The 24,055-nt window shown below is 41.2% G+C and overlaps 2 protein-coding genes across 2 annotated transcripts in view; both read right to left on the bottom strand.

Annotated features, from left to right (window-relative positions):
• Positions 1 to 11,065, bottom strand: LOC308362345 (coagulation factor VII-like; the record flags this gene model as incomplete). The annotated part of the gene is made up of 8 exons (XM_080834958.1): positions 1 to 554; positions 2,210 to 2,330; positions 6,419 to 6,537; positions 7,862 to 8,002; positions 10,163 to 10,276; positions 10,377 to 10,401; positions 10,672 to 10,835; positions 10,996 to 11,065. The coding sequence occupies 8 exons, from the start codon at positions 11,063 to 11,065 to the stop codon at positions 1 to 3; spliced, it is 1,308 nt and encodes a 435-aa protein (XP_080691084.1).
• A 2,414-nt stretch (positions 11,066 to 13,479) lies between these two features.
• f7l (coagulation factor VII, like) overlaps positions 13,480 to 24,055 on the bottom strand; it is a gene marked incomplete at both ends in the record, with an annotated part of 88,430 nt that continues 77,854 nt past the window's right edge. Inside the window, 3 exons of the mRNA XM_080834575.1 lie at positions 13,480 to 14,027; positions 20,530 to 20,650; positions 21,492 to 21,583. Of these exons, the coding sequence (XP_080690701.1) occupies positions 13,480 to 14,027; positions 20,530 to 20,650; positions 21,492 to 21,583 (761 nt within the window). The remainder of the gene's footprint in view (positions 14,028 to 20,529; positions 20,651 to 21,491; positions 21,584 to 24,055) is intronic.

The following is a 24,055-nucleotide window of genomic DNA, read 5'->3' on the forward strand; positions in this document are numbered from 1 at the left end:
TTATTTCATTGTTGTATTGAATGTATGCTCCTGCACCCACTCAAGGTAGTTAGACACCCGAGTGTATATACCATAATTCCCTGGTCGGGCACAACCCTTTCCCCAGCTCACAATTCCCAATAGAAATGTTGTGTTACGATAATGAGTGACCAGAGGACCACCACTGTCCCCTTTGCACGAGTCCTCTTGGCCCTCAATGTACCCAGCACAAAACATATTCAAAGTGAGTGACACATTGCTGTTCTCGACACATTCCTGCGTACGGATACGCGGCACCTTCAGTCTTCTGAGGATGCTGGACGTAGGTCCACCCTCACTGCGCTTTCCCCATCCACTTACTGTGTGGAAGTGGATGGCCCAGAGCTCGCGTTCAGCAAGGGCACGTGTTGGTAGGCAAACAGGCACAGCGTGTGGTGTGAGTACAATAGGATGGTGGAGACGCAGGAGGGCAATGTCATTATCTGCTGTCACAGGCACATAATTGGGATGTGAAATCATTTGCTTCACCATGATTGTCTGCTCCGTGCCTTCATCCAAATTACGATCATGCTCGCCTGGGACATGCAAACAGACACACAGAGAAACACACGTAAACAACTACTTTTCGAAATAAGATTATTAAAGTATTATTATACGGCTCTTCAGAATGTTCCAAAAAGTACCGTTGATTTGAGTGGGCCATCCCTACGTCATACCCATACATTAATTCCTGCTAACAGACCTCTGCAAAAGATAATCACCGCTGTCATTGGCAACGGGTTTTGTACTTCTAATTCACATCTTTCATATCATTCCGCCAGAAGTCCAGTCATTTTAACGCAACAGTAGAGAGTAATTTGAAGTCAACAAGTAATGGGTTGCTATGCAACACCTGAAACTTCAAAGTTCTATTTGCTTGAAGAACTATTTATTTCTAAACGGGACACATGAAACGGCACCTAAATCATTAAAAAGAGATATGTTGGAGGAATGTCTTCTATCGTTTTTGGCAAGTACCCGTATAATAAGCGGGATAATGTATTGTCCGGAGGTCATTCTACAAAAATAATTCCCTTCGGTACAAAACAACACCCTCCGCTGCGCGTCGGGGTGTTGTTCGCCCCGTCGGGAATTATTTTTGTAGAATGACCTCCGGACAATACATTATCCCTTACACAGTATGTAGCAATTGTACTTTAGGGTTAGGGTTAGCAATTTTACCTTAAAATAACAGCTAACAAAAAAATGGGGCGCTACAAAGACGTTTAATATGGAGAACGTCCTCTGTGCCATTGCCATACCAGGGTCTGTAAGCATATTACGTTTCTGGATGACGCCTGAGTACTAATCTCTGCTGGACGATCATTTTATATCTGAATTATATTCTTTTTTTTCCTTATTTTGTATCTGAATTACATTCTTTTCGTTCTCATTTTGTATCTGAATTATATTCGTTTCTTTCTCCAATTCCAGTTCATCAAAATGGTAAAAAAGCAAATCTAACGATTAGTCTCAAGACTGTAACAATGTTGCTTTTTATTAATACTGGCCAATCCATGATGGTGGACAATCAAATTTAATTTTCAAGGTTGAAATCAGGGTTAAGGTCATAATCAATGATTTGTTAATTAAGCAAAGCTTAAAATGAGTGCAACACAACTCAAATAAAAATAAAAATAGATCAACAAATCCTTGATTAGCCCTAAACCATGCATCCCACCACTAGCAGACTAAATATTCCAATAGGCTAGAGCACGAAGGACAAACACACACCCTGAAGCTCAAGCTTCGATCAGATAAGCCAGCCCTTGCCATTAGTGTCTGGACCGCCAGTGATGCAGCATCTTCCCTTTCCATTCACTCATGGTAGCAATCGGTAATCTTTAAATGACGTATACAACTTTTATTTTTAAATAATGAAAACCATTTAGTAAAAATAAATAATAAAAATATTAGTACTCTTTAACAATCATCTACAAAGTATTACGCAATGGCTACTTTTAAACGAATTGTTATTATTAAGTGTTACCCTATAATATTATTTTACAAATTAATTCCGTATTTATTACATATAGCTTTAATTTATAACAGTGAACCAACCATACGCAGGAATATGACAACTGAACCAACTTTGTCATGGGTGACTCATCTTACTAATGTGAGAACTGCTATGAATGTGGTTACAAGGAAATGCAAAACAAGGGATCATCAAAACTCAGTGGCATATTACCTGCAATTATTTTCAGGTGTTTCAATTGTAGACTCTCCAAACAGTGTGCAGCCGTCAAGATCCAGGTGGGCGTATATATTACTCCCCCACAAAAAGCCCTCTGTCCATATACCAGCAGGACCTGGGGGGAATACACAACATTACTCACTCTCACTCATGTGACAAAGTGCCCTGAGCAAACAATCTCTAACTTCTCCAAACAATCAGATATGGAGCTTTGCATAGCAGCCTCTTCAGTGAGAAAGTGAAATGCATGACAGGTCAAATGTGCCTGTGTGGGGTTGCTTTTCCCCGGGTGGTGGATTTACTGCATTGCATTCACCTCATTCACCTAACTTGATTTTGGAATCCACATGTGACACATGCAGGTGTTTGAGGTGCACTGAGGCGTTGGAATCAATTAATACTCGGAGGTCATCAGCAAATGAGATGAGTCTGGAATCTCAAATCAAATCCTCACAGCATATTGAAACACCACCGCGTTAATAGTGATGTCACACTGACAAAAATTACTGTTTAAAAAGTCAAATATAAACATAAAATATACGCAGTGTTCAGGTATACAGCAGTTCATCTGAAGCATCAGTGGGACAGCGTAAACACTCTCCCCTCCAAGAGGTGTTCTATTCAGATGCTGAAAACTAGTCAGCTAACTACCTAAAATGCATGCAAACACCTCGCAAACACCACCAACCTCCCATCTGACACTGATAGAAGCTTGCCCACTAAGGGCTGAAATACACATACGCGTTTTTTTTTAAACGGGACGCGAGCAAATGCATTGATTCCTATGGTACGGCGCGCTTTGCGTGGGCGCCCCTTCTCCACCACGCGTTGCATCTTTGTGGCGTTTTTTAGGTGCGCTTAAAAGTTGAACTATTCTCAACTTTCCAGCGCAAGGCAGGGAAGCGCACCGCTTCTGTTTTGGCCGCCGCACTTTGCCAAGGCGTTACTGAAGCGTTTCTGCCTGAAAAAAGACGCGTATGTGTATTTCAGCCCTAACTGGTGTCTTTTGGCAGTATAGCTGGCAATGTCATGTGTGTGAAAGCTTTTCTTCCATTTTTGCAGGTTGTTCCAGCCTGTTACACAGAACTAAATAGGGCATATCTTGGATGGCTAGTGGGGAAGACACAGGTGTTTATTTGTCCTTCACATGATCATATGCTTTCAAAATTAATTTGAGGATGGTACCAAAACAAGGTGCTTATAAAACCATACCTCAAAAAGTGTCAGATTTTTTGCATAGCTTTACTTTAAATTCGCAATATTTAGAATCAACGTTTTTTTGCCAGGTTTAGAGCACGCCATGATTTTCGTTTGCTGAGAAACAGATGCCGTTCACAAATCGATCTGCCCGTGTTGTTGCCATTGACACACACAACCTGCATGACCCACAGAGCTCACAGCCAACATTGAGTGAGTGAGTTGCAAGGGCGTAACCATGGTTTAGACATTTGGGCCAACTGCCTACAATTCTATATTTATATATGAAAATTTAGAAAAATTTTCGAGGTAGGACGAGGTTAAAAAATACAAGCTTCGATCCCCTGACTTGTGACAGTTATAGACCCATATCAAACTTGCCTTTTCTTGGCAAAATTCTTTAGAAGGTTGTTTACAAGCAACTTGTGTCCTATCTGTCTCAGAATGCCAGATAGGACAGATAGGTCTGGTTTCCATGTAAATCACAGCACAGAAACTGCTCTAGTCAGAGTTGTTAACGATCTTAGAATTGCTACTGACAATCATAAATTGTCAGTCCTTGTTCTTCTTGATTTAAGTGCTGCATTTGATACGGTTGATCATGCTATTCTGCTTCAACGTCTTGAGCATTTAGTTGGTCTTCAAGGTACAGCCCTCGCTTGGATCTCATCTTACTTAAGCGGAAGATCTTTTACTGTCTCTATTGATAATCTTTTTTCTGACACAAAGCCTATTTTATATGGGGTGCCGCAGGGGTCAATTCTTGGTCCTTTACTTTTTAACTTGTACATGCTACCTCTTGGGTCGATCATCCGGCAACATAACATCTCGTATACCACTCATATGCTGATGATACCCAATTATATCTGTCTATTTCCTCTGATGATCCCAGTCCTTTGGGGGATCTCATTCACTGCATCTCTGCCATAGAGACCTGGATGGCCCAAAACTTTTTAATGTTAAACAATGCAAAAACAGAGGTTTGTTGGTTGGCCCAAAAACACTCAGAAATACATTTTATCCAACTCTTAATTCTGTCTTTTCAACACCTACGGAGGAGGTCAAAAACTTAGGAGTGACCCTCGATGCTGATCTTAATTTTCAAAAGCACATATACAACATTTTTAAGGCATCTTTTTACCATCTCAGAAACATCTCTAAAGTACATAACACTCTCTCACAACATGATTCTGAAAAATGAATGCATGCTCGTTTCCAGTCGCTTAGACTACTGCAATGCACTTTATGTTGGTTTAACTCAAATATCAAACAAACTACAACTCATCCAGAACGCAGCTGCTAGAATACTCACTAGAACTCCCAAATATAACCACATCACCCCTATTCTCAAATCTCTTCACTGGCTCCCAGTTAAACAAAGAATTGAATTCAAAATACTCCTTCTTGTCCATAAATCATTTAATAATCTAGCCCCTCCCTATATTTCTGATCTAATATCTCTTCATAACCCAACCCGTCACTTAAGGTCCTCCGATAAATATCTTCTTAATGTCCCCAGAATTCACACAAAAAACGGTCATGGCGCTTTTAGTTACTGTGCTCCAATCCTCTGGAATAATCTACCGATAGAACTAAGGTCACCTCAATCCTTATTATCTTTTAAGAAGGGTCTTAAAACTTTTTTATTCTCTTTGGCATATAAATCATGATTTTTCTCTTTTACTCTCTTTTTTACTGATCTTTTGTATTTGTATTTACTTTATTGGGTTTTAAATGTTTTTAACGATTTTTTATTGTGTTTCTTTTACCTAATAAGCGCATTGAGTCTATGTAAATATGAAATGTGCTATACTAATAAAGTTTGACTTGACTTGACTTGACTCCATTGACTATTGGAATTTGAATTCACAGGCATCCTGAGGGTTTCTACCTTTTCCTATTATAATTTGCTAATTATTATTATTTTTCGAACTGTATATATCTTTAAAAAAGAAGATTCAAGGTCTCTGTGGATGTTCTTTTTATGAAGCTAGGACAAAACATTTGACGAGCTTCAGAGGCATATTGACAACAATAACAAACTTCTTTTATTTGCTTTCACATTTAGCTCGTCAAGTTACTTACTGTCTGAAAAAAAAAACACGTATGCTTGGCTGCTTGTCCAGTTTTCTCTGCTTTTTAGGTAACCTCAAATCCTCCATTACTCTACCTTACTTTCTCTGCGCTCAACTGACTGACGAAAAAGTCACGACCCCCCCCCCCCCAAAGAACTTGTGGTTACACCCGTGATTTGTCATAGTAATGTTGTTCCTTATTGGACCAGCTCCTTATTGGACCTCTGGATTGGACACGGAAGATAGAAACCACACATTACAGATAGGCTGTGGTCCAATAGTCTTAAAAGTAAGATAACTGTCTTACTACCTTGGTGTCTCGTCAAGACAGCTGTCATGTGCAAGGCAATTTGTAAGGGAAAGATATCTCAAAAAAACATTGTTTACGAACGTTCTTTTATTATAGCATGAACCATAACATGTGACGTTGGTGGTTTGCTGAAAGAACGTAGGTTACTTACGTAGCTTATGTAGCTACCTTACGTAGGCTAACGTTCTGATGTTAGAAAGTTGGCTGGTTACCATAACGGTGTTATCGGATAGTGCAGTGTCTATTTCTCTGTAACTTTAGAAAAATCTAAGCGAGAAAACGCTGAAAAATGTCCATTTACATTCAAAACACGACCGTCAGCAGAGTTTGGCCGGCCATCTTTGTTTACATTTTTCAGTTGCCGGAGGGTCGTGGCGCACAGGTTTGTGGGCAATAGATAGCATCAAGGCTACATCTGTGGTAAAAAAAACTACCGTAATGTGACGTATTTTAAGGTATCTTATAACCCCGAAGAAAAAAATTAAGCAAATTCGCACAGTCCTTCCTTCTCTCGTTAGAAAGGGAAGGTAGTAAGACAGCATTTTAAGATTATTGGACCACAGCCATACTGTACAACTGGTTGACAATGAATGCACATGAATGCATTTGAATTTCATTTACCTGCCATGGACAGTGACCCTTAGGGCAAATAGACCCTCCCACAATCCTAGCTCGAGGATCCAACGGTCCAATGCGACTCACAGAAGGGTCCAATGGAGCCTTACCACACGGGATGGCCTCTAGAAAGAGCAGGAACAAATGAGTAAAGACAGATGTGCTACGACTAAAACCAACTAAAATATTTGGGCACCAAGAGCATTAGGGGCGCAGATCATATTGTTTTAATTTGATGGATAGTATTTGTCCACTTTCAGTTTTTTTCACAATACAAAGAATAGGCAACTACCATAACTTCCTGACTATTAACTGTAGTATATACATTGATTTTGTAAAATGTCTGCAGCTCTGTGATTAAAACTAACTAACCATACAGTAACTCTGGCAGGTAAAGCGTGAATAGGTCTCGCTCTCTCCCCCCTTTCACATATGAATCCCATTAATGTATCAGGTAAAAACAACATGGGATAAGTAACACATTTTTAGTCACACTCAGCCTTCCATAACAGTAAAGTAACAGAAGTCATGTGTTCCCAACAGACTGTAGCTTATTTAATGCTATGCTACGGAGCGTGAGCTTTTTTTATGTTATGCTACAGACTGCAGCTTATTTTTATTTTTGTACATATGCTATGCTACACAGCTTGAACCTCTGCTAGAGGTGTGTAAATCATGGAAGGTGTCATGCCAGTTAACCTAGCTATCTCTATGTTAGGGAACCATCTTAACAGTTTGTACTTGCTAGGGTGTGTAAAATGAACTCATTTTAAAAGTGCATTACTCAACAATTATGCTTCAGGATTAGGGTTAGGATAAGTAGTTTAACCTTAAAATAACAGCTTAAAAAAAATTGGGGCGCTACAATGACTTTTAATATGGAGAATCGCGTCTGTGCCATTGGCATAGCAGGGTCTGTAGGCATATAACTGCGTTCTGTAGTTTTGCCTGCCGCAGCCCGCCGACCTGACTTGTTTACCTTCTGCCGATCTAGTAAGTAGCTTATTTGCCGTCTTGCTTAGTCTTGTGTTGCACTTGCTTGACGTTTGACTGTGTAAGGACAGTAGTTGAGTAACTAGTTTGTCATAATGTCAAAGTCAGCACATTTCAAAAGATTTCGTAAGTTTTAGCTGCTAGCCTACCTTTAGCGAATAGCTATTGATTCGTTGTGCTGCTTTAACATGAAGTGAAAATTAAATTGTGTTATTAAGAAGCAGCACAGGCACCCTGAGAGTTTCTACCTTCTTAACTATCCTAGCTATCTCTATCTTAGGGAACCATTTTATCAGTTGGTAGTTTCTACCTTATCCCTTACACCTAGAAACTAGCTATATAATTAATCAGTGTTTTACTTGATCAGTGATCAAAATTAAAATAAAATGGCTGTATTCAATCACAAATTTGGTAATTGTGTCCATTCATTTTAACAAATGTATGTGACTGCCTTACCCTGAGTGAAACACTTCTCTTCATCAGCTCCTAAGAAGTAACCATCAGCACATGAACAATAGCGCTGACCCTCCTTCTCCTGACAGAAATGCTCACATCCACCGTTATCATACAGGCAGCTCTCAAGGATGGCTTTGGATTCTGTCAGGAAGAGAATGACAATTGTGTGAGACACCAACAGCATCAAAGCAAGTTCTCTATTGAGGAGGCTGGATACACCACTGTAAATGCCTGAAACATTCCTGGGCTTTATTGTCCAAGTGTAAACTAACTTTGTGTAGCACAGCCCCTCAATGGGTACAAACCTTTGACCATGAGTAATGTGCATGTGTTATTGCCCAACGTCGTGCAATGCTCATCTAGCTAATACAGAGTATATTTTGATTGATTGTTGAACTCAAATATTGACTTATAAAATATCAACATCTGGACAGAATCGCAGACTGCTTCCTTGTGTGATTGCTACTGTTGGAAGTGCAGCAACATCAGTATGGAGGGGGTTAATATATTGCAGATAGAATCACACTTATCAGAGGTTATAAGGATATGAAAACTGAGCAGGTACATTGCTCATATTGTTTTCTCTTTTCTGGGTTTGGGAGGTTCCATTGACTGTCATCGTTATTCAGGAGATGCCAGAGCTAACAGGTCTGTAGACGATGCAGTAAATATGGCCCTTCACTCCATCCTCCAGCACCTGGACACCTCAGGCACCTATGCCAGGATCCTGTTTGTGGACTTTAGCTCTGCCTTTAATACCATCATCCCGGCTCTGCTGCAGGACAAGCTTCTCTGGCTGAGCGTGCCTGACTCCATCTGCAGGTGGATTACAGACTTCCTCTCTGACTGGAGGCAGCACGGGCGGCTGGGAAAACATGTCTCTGACCCCTGGACCATCAGCACCGGTTCCCCTCAAGGCTGCGTTCTTTCCCCTCTACTTTTCTCCCTGTACACCAACAGCGGCACCTCCAGTCACCAGTCCGTCAAGCTCCTCAAGTTCGCGGACGACACCACTCTCATTGGGCTCATCTCTGGTGGGGAAGAGTATGCCTACAGGTGTGAGATTGACCATCTGGTGACCTGGTGTGGACAGAACAATCTAGAGCTCAATGCGCTGAAAACAGTGGAGATGATAGTAGATTTCAGGAAGAACCCAGCTTCATCCACCCCCATCACCCTGAGTGACGCCCCAGTTGGCAGTGTTAAGTCCATCCGCTTCCTGGGCACCATCATCTCCCAGGACCTCAAGTGGGAGCTAAACATCATCTCCCTCACCAAAAAGGCACATCAGAGGATGTACTTCCTGCGGCAGCTGAAGAAATTCAACCTGCCAAAGGCAATGATGTTGAACTTTTACACCTCCATCATTGAGTCCATCCTCACGTCCTCCATCACCATCTGGTACGCGACTGCCACTGCTAAGGACAAAGGCAGACTGCAGCGTGTCATTCGTTCAGCGGAGAAGGTGATTGGCTGCAATCTGCCATCTCTCCAGGACCCTGAGGGGAAGATTATGGCCGACCCCTCCCACCCTGGACACAAACTCTTTGTGACCCTCCCCGCCGGCAGAAGACTGCGGTCCATCAGGACCAAAACCGGACCGCGCCACCAGAGCAGCTTCTTCCCATCTGCGGCTGGCCTCATCAACAAGGCGCGGGACACCAGCCCCACAACACGGACTGTAATCCTGAACTCTAAATTGCACACTCCTGCATTTTCGATTTGACATATTCTGTTTGACATATTTTTTTAAATATATATTTTATATTTAATTTTTCCCATGTTTAATAACTTAATATGTATATAATAACTTAATATGTGTATTGTTTATTGTTTATTGTGAATGTTTATTGTTTGCACCAACGTCCCACAAAAATTCCTGGTAGGTGAAAGCCTACTTGGCAGTAAAAACTTTCTGATTCTGATTCTGATGACAGCTAATGCCAGATAGCAGCCACTTACTTAAAGAAGTTGTTGCTCTGCTGCTGCTCTGCTTTGTGCATTTTAAAAATAAAATGGGTTTCTTGAAAGGCGCCCTATAAATAAAATGTATTATTATTATTATTATTATTATTACTTAGCCCAAATGCTAGCGGTTGGCAGAAGGCGACAACGCTGAAACTCAAATGCAATTTCAAAGACTTAAACAAAGAATTCCATATGTTGACCCCATCAGAATCTATCTGAGGCAAGCAGTTATGTGTCAAATAACGTTGTGATTATAGAGGGTTAGGGTTCAAAACAGGGGAGAAGAACACTTTAGCAGCGCTAAAATTGACCACTGATGTTCTGGTGCCAAACCTTGCTCACAGTTCCTCCCACTGAATCCAGGTAGGCAAAGGCAGGTGTAGGACTCTAAAAGGGTTGTGCAGCTCCCATTGTTGGCACAGGGACTGGATAGGCAGTGATCTACAACTGATAAGCAATGTTCGGTGTTATGCTAGTTGCAGTGATGATGATATGTTATTGCTGAAAGTGTTAATTATTATTAGGCAAGTTAAGGAAAAGGGCTCACCATTATATTTATGCCAAAATTCATTCTAAAGAGGGAAAATCAGTGGGTTTACACAACTGTTATTTACTTTTCACCATTCAAGCAAACCATGAAAGCAATAGCACAGTTTAGATAGGTACGTTTTTTTCTACATTTAACATCATAGTCATGTTTTTTTTTTTACATTTATAATTAGAGGATTGTAACTATTACAGCTAAACTCAATTCGTCAAAGCTATGCAGAGGAGAGATTATATGAAAAAACAATGGTTTGTCTTTCTTTAGAGGCCATGGTTAAGAAGTTGAAAATGCTGACCGTAGTTTCAGTGTGCTCAAACACCTCCCGTGCCTCCTCATGGGAGCACAGCTCCTCTAGACATTCCCTCTCCAGGTCTCCCTTTTTTAACTCCTCAAACCAGCCTGAGTTGGCCCTCCGACTGCGCTGGAGAACATCATGGGCTTCATCAGCCTCCAAGAACACTATCAGTGTAACATGTAAGACATTCACATAGGTTAATATACTCACACAGAACACAACATTATCAGTGGTGATAGGATAACAGGCACACACAGAGGACGGTTTAGACATTCACGTAGGTTAATATACCCACACAGAGCACAACACTATCAAGTGATTTACCTGAAACTGGGTAGCAATAACAAAGTGTTGTTAACGATAATGTTAGATAGAATGCTTGCAGATGCAACATGTTGATTAGAAAATAGACTTTTGAGTTTTCTTCCTTCTCCCTTCTGCTCTTTGTGTTTCCCCCATGTATCGGATTGTGTTCAAAGTCTCTTTCCAACCCTCTCCAGCGTCACGCAGGAGCTACAATCAATAGCGTAGGCAAATAGTTCAGACGTAACAGAATTTTTTTTTTTTTCATGTAGGTTCCAAAATATCCAAACGTTATATACTTTCACAATGATATACTGAAGGAGTTGAAAAATCAGAATAAAAGATCATAGTTAATAATGAATGACAATATTAAATAATCCAATGAATCTTATAGTCATTTTGTATTTGTTGATTTTAATTGGACTTAGGCAAAAATGTAAGCATTTCTGGTTGACTATACAGCACTATTAGATGAAATGACCTGAAAGAGGTGTAAATGAGAGTTCTCACCACTCCCTTTCTCTTAGTTTTATCAGAGGGGCTTTAAGATTCCTCACACCTCCACGACTACAGGCCTCTGACAGATGCTCACAGCAGGATCTCTTTATCCCCTGTGAACAACTGTTGTGGAATTCCTCGGGAACCAAAGGTTGCAGACTGAAACATATTCATGAAGAGATATGGCTATGGGCTGAAACCCCTTACGCTATGGAGGATATAAAAACTGAAATGTTACAATGGCTGACCAGATGAGACCTAGGTGAAGCTTTTGAGTGAAACCTTTCTCTCTCCCTTAATTTGCATCACTGTACAAGATTAAACCTGTTTCTTGACTGATTACACTCAGGCTGTGTCTCCAACAAATCTTTTGGCCCTTAAAAAAAAATACCATCAATACTTTGATTGATTCCATGTCAGCTCCCTGAGATGGATTGTTATATCAGTTGGTGTAAAGTAAATTATTTGTATTTCATTAAAATTATTTGAAATTTCACCCTAGTTTAAAAGCAAGCCAGGAAACCTCAAGCAGAACCTCTGCACATAAGAGGGGGCCCATCTTCTTGGAGCTGGCCAGGTAGAGGGGTAGAGATATACAAAAATATCACATAATAACTGAATCTGTTTTCCTGCACATCTTAATCGGCCTTTTCAATGTCTCTGCCTTTTCAAAAACTGGATTGTGTTGTGGTAGGTTAAGACCAATGCACCCCTTCATGGTGTCTGCGTAATTCATTATTACACTGAATATTCTGCAAGGCATTTAATCATGCATTTAACTTTATATAATAAACTCTTTAACTGTGCTTAAAGGCACAACATAATCTATTTGTTTGCACTGCTTGTCATTTATTTCCTTTGTCAAGAGTTAGCTTGGTGTGCCATAAACTGGATTGGAGGCATTGTTATTTGTCATTGACATGCTGATACTTTGTCATTTGACATCATATACCTAACTGTATACTTTGTCATTTGACATCATATACCTAACTGTTTAGCTAACTAGCATCCAGGTGCTAATAGTTGTTGTCTAGTGTGAAATAATTTCACACCCATAACTGCTATTCTGGCCTGTGAACATATAAATACACAATAAACTGAAGCCCTGATGTTTTTTTTCCTTATCTAGTAGAAAATGTCACTAATTGGAATGAATTACCAGAGTTGATTAACAAGGCTAGTTATTTATCTCTCTTCCACATGGTTTAGTTTTCACATCTGAGTCTGAATGAGCTCAAAACCTGAGTGACGTCACTAATGACATTACATTTGAATCCATTTGCCTTAGACAACCAAATACTATGAAATACCGTTGATAATGTGAACAAAATAATTGTAAGGTGGCAACATTGGCTAGTCATACCTCCAACGGCATGGAAAGCTATAAGAAAGGTCAAATTGGAACACCGTTCTGGCTCATTCCATCAAAGAGCATAGCAGCACCTTGAAGAAGCTAAACATATTGTCACAAGCAACAGAATCATGTTAATGTATCACTCATGTACTCCTTTTTATTGAAATGATTTCATACAGATTGGCCATATGTAGAGTATATTATATATTCACACATTCAATCATACAGATTGGCCATATGTAGAGTATATTATATATTCAAACATTCAATCATACAGATTTGCCATATGTAGGGTATATTATATATTCACACATTCAATCATACAGATTGGCCCTATGTAGGGTATATTATATATTCATACATTCAATCATACAGATTTGCCATATGTAGGGTATATTATATATTCACACATTCAATCATACAGATTTGCCATATGTAGGGTATATTATAGATTTGCCGTATGTAGGGTATATTATATATTTGCCATATGTAGAGTATATTATGTATTTGCCATATGTAGGGTATATTATAGATTTGCCATATGTAGGGTATATTATAGATTTGCCATATGTAGTGTATATTATAGATTTGCCGTATGTAGAGTATGAAACTTGTGTTGTGGCTTCTGTAAACACCTTTACCTCCTCCTCTTGTCATGCTGTCATCATGTGACTCTCAATCCAGTGCAGGTAGTTTCCCACTCGTGTATAAATGCCATAGAAGTCAACTGTAGCACACCCTTTCCCCCAGCTCACGATGCCCAGCAGGAAGTAAGTGCCTTTGTAGTGAGTGACAAGAGGACCGCCGCTGTCTCCCTGGCATGAGTCACGACCTCCCTCCTTGAAGCCGGCACACAGCATGTTGCGGGTCACCTGCAGGCCCGTGTGGGCAACACACTCCTGTAGAGGTACTCTCGGCACTTCTAATCGCTGGAGGACGGTGGAGGGCGGTCCTGATTGTGCCAACCGACCCCATCCACTGACAGTGGACAGGCGAATAGTTGCCAGTGTTCGGCTAAAGGTACCCATCCTTGGTGGAAGACAGACAGGAATGACGTAGGGGCCTAGGATGACTGGGGACTCCAGTCGGAGCAGGGCCAGGTCGTTGTCTTTAGAAGTGTGGTTGTAGTTTTCGTGCAGAAGGACCGTCATCACCCTACGCACCTGCTCGGAGCCCTCCTTAACTTCACGATTGTGTTCACCTGCAAGGGTAGTAACAAAAAACACATTTAAACAGACGTGTTTAAATCACCTCTAAAGAGTGACACTATTTTTGGGAGGAAAAAAACGACAAAGATTTACGCTAAGCAAACAAACAGCTATTCTAAAACAATGAATTATATTGTCATGGTGATTCTGATTCTGATATTGCTCACACTGGGTAATTCAAAGTGCCTTACAAATGAGCAGATAATAGAGAATTAAAACAGTTAACTGCATTATATTTTTAAAAGACCATAGAAAAATTAAATAACAAATTAGAAATTAAGCTAAAAGAACACGGAAAAGGACATCAATGAAAACATTAAATGAATAAAAAGTAGAGTGCCTTTAATCAGTTACTGTGACGAACCCCTTTGGGTTCATCTGCTCTGCCTGTTTTGTCGGTATGATTGTGTGTAAATTGGTTGATTGTATTTGCAGGCTGTGGTTCATTCTCTCTCCTTCCAGGTGCCAGTGATCAACCACCTGGGGGGGCGTGTCCCTGACCTATAAAGAAACCGGCAATTCCTGCATTCGGGAGAGGTCGGGAGCATGAGAGAAAGAGAGCAAGACATCAACCTGTTGACTGCATGTACTGCAAATGGTGTTACAAATGAACCAGAGGCTTCGGAGCTTGTGTCGCGAAAGTGAAGCACTTCCTCACCGGAGCGCGTATCGAGGCTTGTATCGTTTTGCCGAAATGATGTCACTAGTGACGTCTGAAGCCGCATCTGGATCAAGAAGATTTGTGATACAGAAGATAGTTAGATACAAAGCGATAGTTAGAGATTTAGCGATAGTAAGAGATTTAGAGATAGTTAGACACTTAGCGGTAGTTAGAGATTTAGGTTTATTTGTTGTAGTATAGATTATAATTAGTTATGGAGCCAGTAAGTAAGAGGAAGACATCACCCGTGTGGGAAAATTTTGATTTGATTTCTCCTAATAAGGTCTGTTTGTAGCTTGTATGACTTCCCTGACATTAGCCTATTATTGTGTTATTTCATGTTGGGTCACGGACCTTTAGTTTAATGGGTATCTTTTTTATTCATAGGTGAAATGTATGATCTGTGATAAATACCTAAGTTACAACAACAACACGTCCTCCATGTTAAGGCATTACCGTGCCTTGCATGAGAGCAAGGGGGGCTGACGCTGGACCTAGCCAAGGAAGTGCATGTGATTTTGTCACTTTGTGTGAGCTTTCATTTTTAGTTGTAATATTGTATACATAGGCCATTTTTTATTTTTTTTGCTTTGGTTCCAGAAAACAGGAGTGGATCTGGTGGATCTGATCGTGAAAGACAGCCAGCCTTCACCCTCGTCGAGGATGAGGGGTTCAGAGGGTTTGTTAACAAGCTGGACCCCACGTATGTTCTGCCCACAAGACAGGTATGTCCGTGCACAGAATATTTGTCTATTTACATGTGCACAATATATTATTTCACAGCTTTCATTCAATATGTAATTTTATTTCTTCAGGCCTTAAAAGCCATGGTGGAGCAGAAGTTTCGTAAGGCCAAGGAGGAAGCCAAGGCCAGAGTGGAGGAAGCTGCTGCAGTTAGCCTCACGGCAGATATGTGGACATCATTTTGAATTTCGTAGATGTGATTTCCTGCATTCTGGTGCATTTTATGGTGGCCAGCCGGAGATCCCAAATCATTCACAATGATAAATTTGTGTTTCACACATCGACTCATATTTGTTGTTCGCTATTTCATGTAGGCCAATAAATTAAAAATGAGACGTGAGCTGTTGATGCAGAGAAGTGCTGCTCAGTTTTAAAACAGCCCCTTGCCTATACCAATAAAATAACTCAAACCAGTCAATACCAATGGTCTAAAGACAATGTTAATTTATCTGCCATGTAGAACTCAACAGTTTCACAGGTAATGATAATGAACAAGTTACATGTTTATTCTGGTCAATGTCCAGATAGAAAGTGCAAATACATAACGATAACCAATGCTTCAGTTCTTTCATTCCTGTCTGTGTCCACGAACTATCATAGCACTTGTTTTAAACAGCAGGCAAGGAAAACAAAAGATGGCATTGACATACCCACAGCTAGTTAGCCATGCCTTTCGATCGAACCAATCTCGGGAAAAGGTTCTGGTGTATGTTTTCCCCTTTTCTCGCGTCTGTTGGGTTATTTTCACTTCTGGCTTGTCTGGTCCGAGTTGTTTAACAATTAGCTTTTCCGCAAAAGTTCTTCTTCCAAAGGGATGCAGATGTAAGGATTTGACTGAATTTGGGGCTAGCTGAGCTCCCACAACTACATCCAACGTCACCATGCTACACACTTCTCTGCTGGAATGAAAATACCCGTTAACAAGCAGTGGTGCATCTTGGTACTATGGGCTCTATCTTCAGCGCCCCAAACCCATAAAATTCCTTGACGATGATTGGCGGATGTGTATTCTTTTTTGCCTAGCAACAGGGGAGCCATTGGCTTAAATACAGCACAATGGGGCTGATCGAACAGGAGCCCCGGCAAGACAGCCTATTGGCTACTACACCAAAAATGATAAACGTTCACGTTTTAAACGTGGAACTTGAAAGTGAATGTAAATATAATTTTGGAGAGTTCTAAACCCATTTTAAAGCAAAATCATCAATATCATCTAATAAACACAGGTTCTTTTTTTAAAATGAGAGATTATTTTAAAAAGAAAAGAAAAGAAAAACAGGCAGTCAGGTCAGCGGGAGGGCGGCGCCCCAGCGCACACTATGGGCGAGCCGCCACTGCACATGCTCTTAACCTGATGGTGAAGAAAGCTCTTGACCAGACTCCTGGGCTCCCAGCGCTCAGGATGAAGGCAAGGAAGCTTGTGGGTCTGTTCCGGTCCAGCACTACTGCTAAGGTATGTTACATTATATTTGCATTCACACAAGCATGTTTGTATTGTACTACATGTTTTATTATGTCATTGTCACCATGTCACTATGGTCTGCCTCAAATTCTTATATTGTTATTTTCTGTGGAAAAGGAAAGACTTGTGCAAATGCAGACCCAGATGGCAAGACCTCCACTGAAACTCCTGCAAGAAGTGGACACCCGCTGGAACAGCACCTACCAGATGCTTCAAAGGATATATGACCTGAGGGAGCCAGTAGGTGCAGCTGTGGCATCTTTGCTAACAGATATACCCCCTCTGACAGCAGGGGAGTATACTGTTGTTGCAGAGTGCCTAACTATCCTGTCACCCTTCAACGATGCCACAGTGGAGCTGTGCGAGGAGAAGCGGGTGCCCACTTCAAAAGCGATCCCACTGCTAAAGATGTTGAATATGCACTGACTGAGGAAATGGTTAACATAACCACTTTGATGGCGCAGCAGCTGGCAGCAAGTTTGTCTACCCATTTAAAAGACAAACTTTATCAACTGCAATCAATGAGTGTCATGACACTGCCAACGCTGCTGGACCCACGGTTCAAGACACTAGGCTTCCTCAGCCAGTCAAAGGCATCGAAAGCAGTGAAGAGGCTCACCACTGCTGAGTGTGCCTTCATCATTTCTAAGCACACACCACCACAGCCAGCCGCAACAGGCAGTCAAGCAGAGGGACCTTCAACCTCCTCAGGTATGTTCTTCATGCTTTATTCTGGGTTGATACTGATTTATTACATAAAATCACAAATTGTCTTAATTTTTCTTAGGGAAACTGTGGCATCATTTGGACTCTAGCATGAGTCAGAACAGAAGACAGCCAAACACCACAGCAGATGCCCTTGTGGAGGTCCAGCGATACATGGCGGAGCAAAACATCCTCAGGACTGATGATCCTTTAGAGTACTGGGGACGAAATCAACATACATATCCTAATCTGTATGTGCTTGCACATACATTTTTATGCACACCTGCATCCTCCGTTCCTTGCGAGCGGGGAAAATAGTATCCAAAAAAAGGAACCGCCTGGTGGTGGAATGGATATTGTTTTTAAATAAAAATCTATAGCATGTCACTAAGCACTTTAACCCCCTTTTCACTGCCCTGCACCTTCAATGACCAGTTTTTAAAAAGCCCTCTCACTGCCCACGATTCAGTTGCACAAAGCATTTTCAACCCCTTTTCACTGCCCTGCACCTTCACTGCCCAGTTGTCCAAAAGCACTCACTGCCCTTGATCCAGTTGCACAAAGCACTTTCAACCCCTTTTCACTGCCCTGCAGTTTACTGACCAGCTTGCAAAAAGCACTCTCACTGCCCTTGGTTTTACAAAAGTGCTGACCAGTATTCCAAAAGCACTTTAACTACCCTCTGTTCCAAGATACAGAAGAGAGTAAAGATCATTTGCAGGTGTTTTTATGTAAAGCATCGAATTGAAAACCTGTATTAAGCGGGATTCGAACATAAGTTTCCCAAGGAGAAGGGTGACATCGCTAACCATTGTGCCACCAACCGATCTTAAAAGATCTAGGTCAAACAGTTATTAGAGGAAGAAAAAGGAAAAAGAAAGCCTTTATTGTCATTATATTTGCATACAACGATTGTTTTAGTAATGGAGGTATGTTATTTTCACCTCAGGTTTGTGTGTGGGGAGGGTGTGACGAACCCTGTCTGCTCTGCCTGTTTTGTCGGTATGATTGTGTGTAAATTGGTTGATTGTATTTGCAGGCTGTGGTTCATTCTCTCCTTCCAGGTGCCAGTGATCAACCACCTGGGGGGGCGTGTCCCTGACCTATAAAGAAACCGGCAAATTCCTGCATTCGGGAGAGGTCGGGAGCATGAGAGCAAGACAGCAACCTGTTGACGGCATGTACTGCGAGAGCAGACTTCGATTGCATGCATTGGCTGTTTGTGAAAACTTGTACTCTTTATTGGAAATTTGAACTTTGTGTGAATTGGACTGGTGTGGTAATTTGAACTTTGGTGATTAAACCTTTGTGTTTTTGGTAATTCGGTGTACTTTCAGTTCTTGTAACAAGGCCAAGAGAACGTTACATTTGAGTGAATGGTGAGTGCGATACGGCGAAATGGATGATAAAAAGCTTCTGAATAGAAAGTTTACCTTTTAAAAGTTGTGTTGTGCAAAAGAAACGAGCTTCACTGTTGTCTGAAAATGGCAACAGGCAGCTGACTGAAAGCACAGAAGTAGTAGGCTTACCTTTTATTGTTAACCTAACTGTTACAGTTCATTGTTTTTGAAATAAGAGGCCTGACTTCTATGCTCACAGCAAACTTGGAAAAAAAGAAAATATTAAGCCATGGTTTAACTGCACTATAGGCTGAGTCCTTGTTTATCTGAAATGTGCACTTTATAATTTTAACTTGTACCGCCCTGTTTGGCAATGTTGTTTTTCAATTAAATAAAACATTGCATAAAGCAAGCCAATCCACTTTTCCATGTTGATAATAATCAAAACTTTATGGAAGAGAGCCACTGTTGAAAAAAAGTATCGACTACAGTTCGCCAAAAGGCATGTGGGAGTCTCCATGGTCAAGTGGAAGAAGGTTATGTGGTTTGATGAGACCAAAGTGGAGCCTTTTTTTCAACAGTGGCTCTCTTCCATGAAACTTTGATTGGTGAAGAACCAAGGCAACAGTGGTTGTATGTAGAGTCTCTCCCATACCAGCTGCTGAAGGTTGAAACTTCTTTAGAGTAGTCATAGGTCTATTGGTGGCCTCTCTTACTAGTCTCCTTCTTGCATGGTCACTCAGTTTGTAAGGACGGCCTGATTTAGGCAGATTTATACATGTGCCATATTCCTTCAATTTGTTGATGATAGATTGAACAGAATTTCAGGGGATGTTAAGTGACTTGGACATTTTTTTGTATCCTTTCCCTGACTTATACTTTTCAATAACCTTCTCTCTGAGTTTCTTAGAGTGATCTTTGGTCTTCATGGTGTAACAGTAGCCAGGAATACTGATTATTGAATACTGACCAGTGAATGGACCTTCCAGACACAGGTGTCGTTATACTACAATCACTTGAGACACATTCACTGCACACTGATCCCCATTTCACTAATTTTGAGACTTCTAGCACCAATTGGCCGGACCTCTGTTGAATTAGGTCAGTCTATTTAAAGGGGGTGAATACTTATGCAATCACTTATTTTCATTAAATATTTTTATTTAATTTACATAACTGTGTAGAAATCTGTTTTCACTTTGACATTAAAGAGGGCTATTTTGTGATTTATTTTGTCCTAAAGCCAACTTATATTGACCATGACTGATTTATAAAAGCAATAAAAGGGTAAAACATCCAAGGGGGTGAATACTTATGCAAGGTACTGTATCAACCAGACTCACCCACAGTCACCTCCAGTGGTTTACAGTGGAGAGGTATCAACCAGACTCACCCACAGTCACCTCCAGTGGTTTACAGTGGAGAGGTATCACCCAGACTCACCAACAGTCACACCCAGTGGTTTACAGTGGAGAGGTATCACCTAGACTCACCCACAGTCATATCTAATGATTTACAGTGGAGAGGTATCAACTACAGTCACCTCCAGTGGTTTACAGTGGAGAGGTATCACCCAGACTCACCCACAGTCACTTCTAGTTGAGCAGGATCCTTGCGCCACACACAGTGGGCTGCTGTGAGGATCCACTTAGTCTCCAGGATGATGGCTCCACACTTGTAATTCCCATCATGTTTTAGTAATGCCTGAGAAAAAAGGACAAAAGGAGTTGATTTAATTGTGTAGTTTCTTTACCCCTAAAATAACATAATAACAAAGTCACCCTAGAATTGAGTCCAATGCTATGTTTCAGGTTGGGGAATAAGTGGTGAAGGCAGCCTGCATTATTTTACAGTAGGTGACCCCTACTAAAGAGTTTGTGTTCATGACACTCTAAGCTTGTCATTTCCCCATTTCAAGATTTTTTTTTCCCATTTCGGGACAGAATAGGCAGGCTTAGAGGGTCAAACTCCTACGAGCAGAACTGCAAAGGTTTCAGCAAAAACATGGGGCCCTAATGTCATTGATGGGCAACTGACAATGAGCAGAGCAATAAGCAAATCAGCCACGCATGAACTAAAGCTCATTTTATAATGGGTGGATCAGAACAATACTCCCACACTCCACCCTCCAATAGCTTTAGTTAATGGGCGAGTTTGCTCAATGCTTTGCTCCTTGTCCGTCAATGTATTTTGTGGCCCAATGTGTCCCACTGTGCACTTTTCCACATTGCCAAGACTCTGAGAAGTGGGGTAGGCCTGAGTGTTTTATCAATTATACCAGAAATAACAATGTCCTGTGAAATATATGCCTTTACATGTTCTACAATTTATATGCTCTGGGGAGTTTTTCTTTTACCCCTGTGTCTCCTTTGTGCTTACTCCAGGGGGGTCCAGGCTCTGGGCTCTGTTAAGCGCCTTGAGACAATTTGGATTGTGTTGGTGCTTTTTTAATTGAATAATAATTTGCCAGTCTTACAGCTGTTCGGAATGGGCAAAATGCTTCCTTATAGAAATTAATATATCTGATAATTAAGCCATACACTACCTGCCATGGACACTGTCCACGAGGACACACATCGCCTTTGACTATTCTGGGGCTGAAGTCCGACACTAGAGGTTTCCCACAGGCGAAAGGCACTGCGTACAAGAGAGAGTTATGGAGGAGTAGGATAGGATAATTCACATTTTTCGACAAACAAACATATTTTTGATTCACCACATACTTACAATCCAACTGGACAACCTAAATCAACAAAGCATGAGGTTTATAAGAGCTCCAGCCAGTAGTCATATCAGACTGAAGCTCAGTCATCAAATCTTTGATGCTTATTATGTTTGGACCCAGCCAATTCCTTGGTCTAGTAATGTATGAACAAAGACTGTTTTTACAGCACGCCAGCAGATTGTCAGCAACAAAACTGATGGTAAACCTCAAATTACACGAGTCAATTAACCAGCTTGTTGAATATGTATCAACTGAGCTTCATATGAGTGGCTTTTCTGATGGAAAATAGCAAAAATGATTAGAATGTAATAGATGTTCTTTGCATCTCGATCAAAACATATCTTAGAATTATTTCAAATAATGAAAAGTCTACTTAATAAACAATCTCTCTTTCTGTCAAGATTTCATAATTCACATTAAGGTGGTTTTGCAAAGGTGGTATCGGGTCCATTCTTCCAGCAAACATGCCCGTGCATATTATGGGTAGGTGTGGGTTTACTGAGAGGCAGTGTGGGTGGGGCAAACCCACACTCATCGCAAATGGGCCCCATGTCAAGTCAAGTCAAGTCAAGTGTACTTTATTGTCAAAAATCTATGTAACAGGGTTAGCACAGAAGTTTGAAATTGCGTTTGACCAGTCTCCAATGTGCAGTTTAAAACATTTAAATAAGACATTGACAAAATCTCTCTCTCACACACACACACACACACACACACACACACACACACACAAACATTTAAATAAGACATTGACAATAATCTCTCTCTCACACACACACACACACACACACACACACACACACACACACACACACACACACACACACACACACACACACACACACACACACACACACACACACAGCAGCAGAAGTACAATCAGTGGTCACAAGGTGCAACAGTAAAGTAAAGTGCCAGTGGCATGGTGAAGTGACTATGGAATGTTCATGTGGTTTTCTTCAGTGTGTTGATGAGTCTGATGGCTTGTGGAAAGAAGCTGTTACTCAGTCTGCTTGTGCGGGCCCGCAGGTTGTGGTACCGCTTCCCTGATGGTAGAAGGGAGAACAGACTGTGTGCTGGATGAGTTGTGTCTTTGATGATGTTCATTGCCCGCTTGGAACAGTGTGAAGTGTACAGTTCCTGAATGGCTGGTAGGGATGACCTGATGATCTTTTCTGCTGTCCTCACCACCCTCTGCAGTGCCTTCTTGTCTGCAGCTAGACAGCTGCCGTGCCAGACAGAGACGTTGCTGGTCAGGATGCTCTCAATAGCACCTCTGAAGAAGATGGTGAGGGCAGAAGTGGGGAGATCAGCTCTTCTCATCCTTCTCAGGAAGTGGAGTCGTGTCTGCGCCTTCTTGACCACTGCGGTGGTGTTGGTAGTCCATGAGAGGTCATTCGTGATGTGCACTCCCAGGAACTTTGTGCTTTTCACAGACTCTACTGCACTGCCGTTGATGATGAGTGGGATGTGTGTTGGTTGTTTCTTTCTGAAGTCCACAGTAATTTCTTTAGTTTTGTTGACGTTGAGAAGCAGATTGTTCCTCTCACACCAGTTGATGAGTAGCTGTACCTCCTCTCTGTATGCTGAGTCATCGTTGTCTTTGATGAGGCCCACCACTGTTGTGTCATCTGCAAATTTGATGAAGTGATTCGTTTCAAATTTGGCACAGCAGTCGTGGGTCATCAGCGTGAACAGCAGGGGGGATAGCACACATCCTTGCGGCACCCCCGTGTTTATGATGGTGGTCGCTGAAGAGTTGTTTCCGACTCTGACTGTCTGCATGTAGGATAGCCCACAAGGGGGCCACAGCAGTTTTGCCCTTTGGGGCCCGAATGTGAATTTTTTGTGTGGACTTACCCTGTGGGTTAGCCGATGCAGGGCCACAGCAGTCTTGCTCTCTCTGTTCTGTAGTTAGTTCTATGAATACTTTAAGGGCAAACTTCTTATTTACTGCTAACATGCCCAATGTTTAATATAGTCAGAGGTCTGCAACAATGACAGTAAAATGTAAACAAGTTGTCCAAGGCATAACCGGTCCATCCCATATTTAACTAAAAATGCCTGCAAGACAAGTCACATCTCTACCTTTTGGTTTGTAGCAGCTGTTTCATATTACAGTCAAGAGAAATAACGCTATCATTTTTTGTCAATTTAACAGCAATCTACCCATACCTGAGAAACAGTTTTTTTTTAACCCACTTATTGTTTAGTTTATACTATGTTTAACAATTGTTCTTATTCTAAAATAGAATGAAGTGATGTTTGAGTATGTTGTTGTACACCACAGGTACATGTACAAAGAGTGTGCATACTATGGATATGCTGTTACTAGTCAAGGGGAATACAATCTTCTCTGTACAGACATGGAAGTGCACTGACTG

The sequence above is a fragment of the Sprattus sprattus genome (assembly GCF_963457725.1).
Source record: "Sprattus sprattus genome assembly, chromosome: 3".
NCBI classification, from domain to species: domain Eukaryota; kingdom Metazoa; phylum Chordata; class Actinopteri; order Clupeiformes; family Clupeidae; genus Sprattus; species Sprattus sprattus.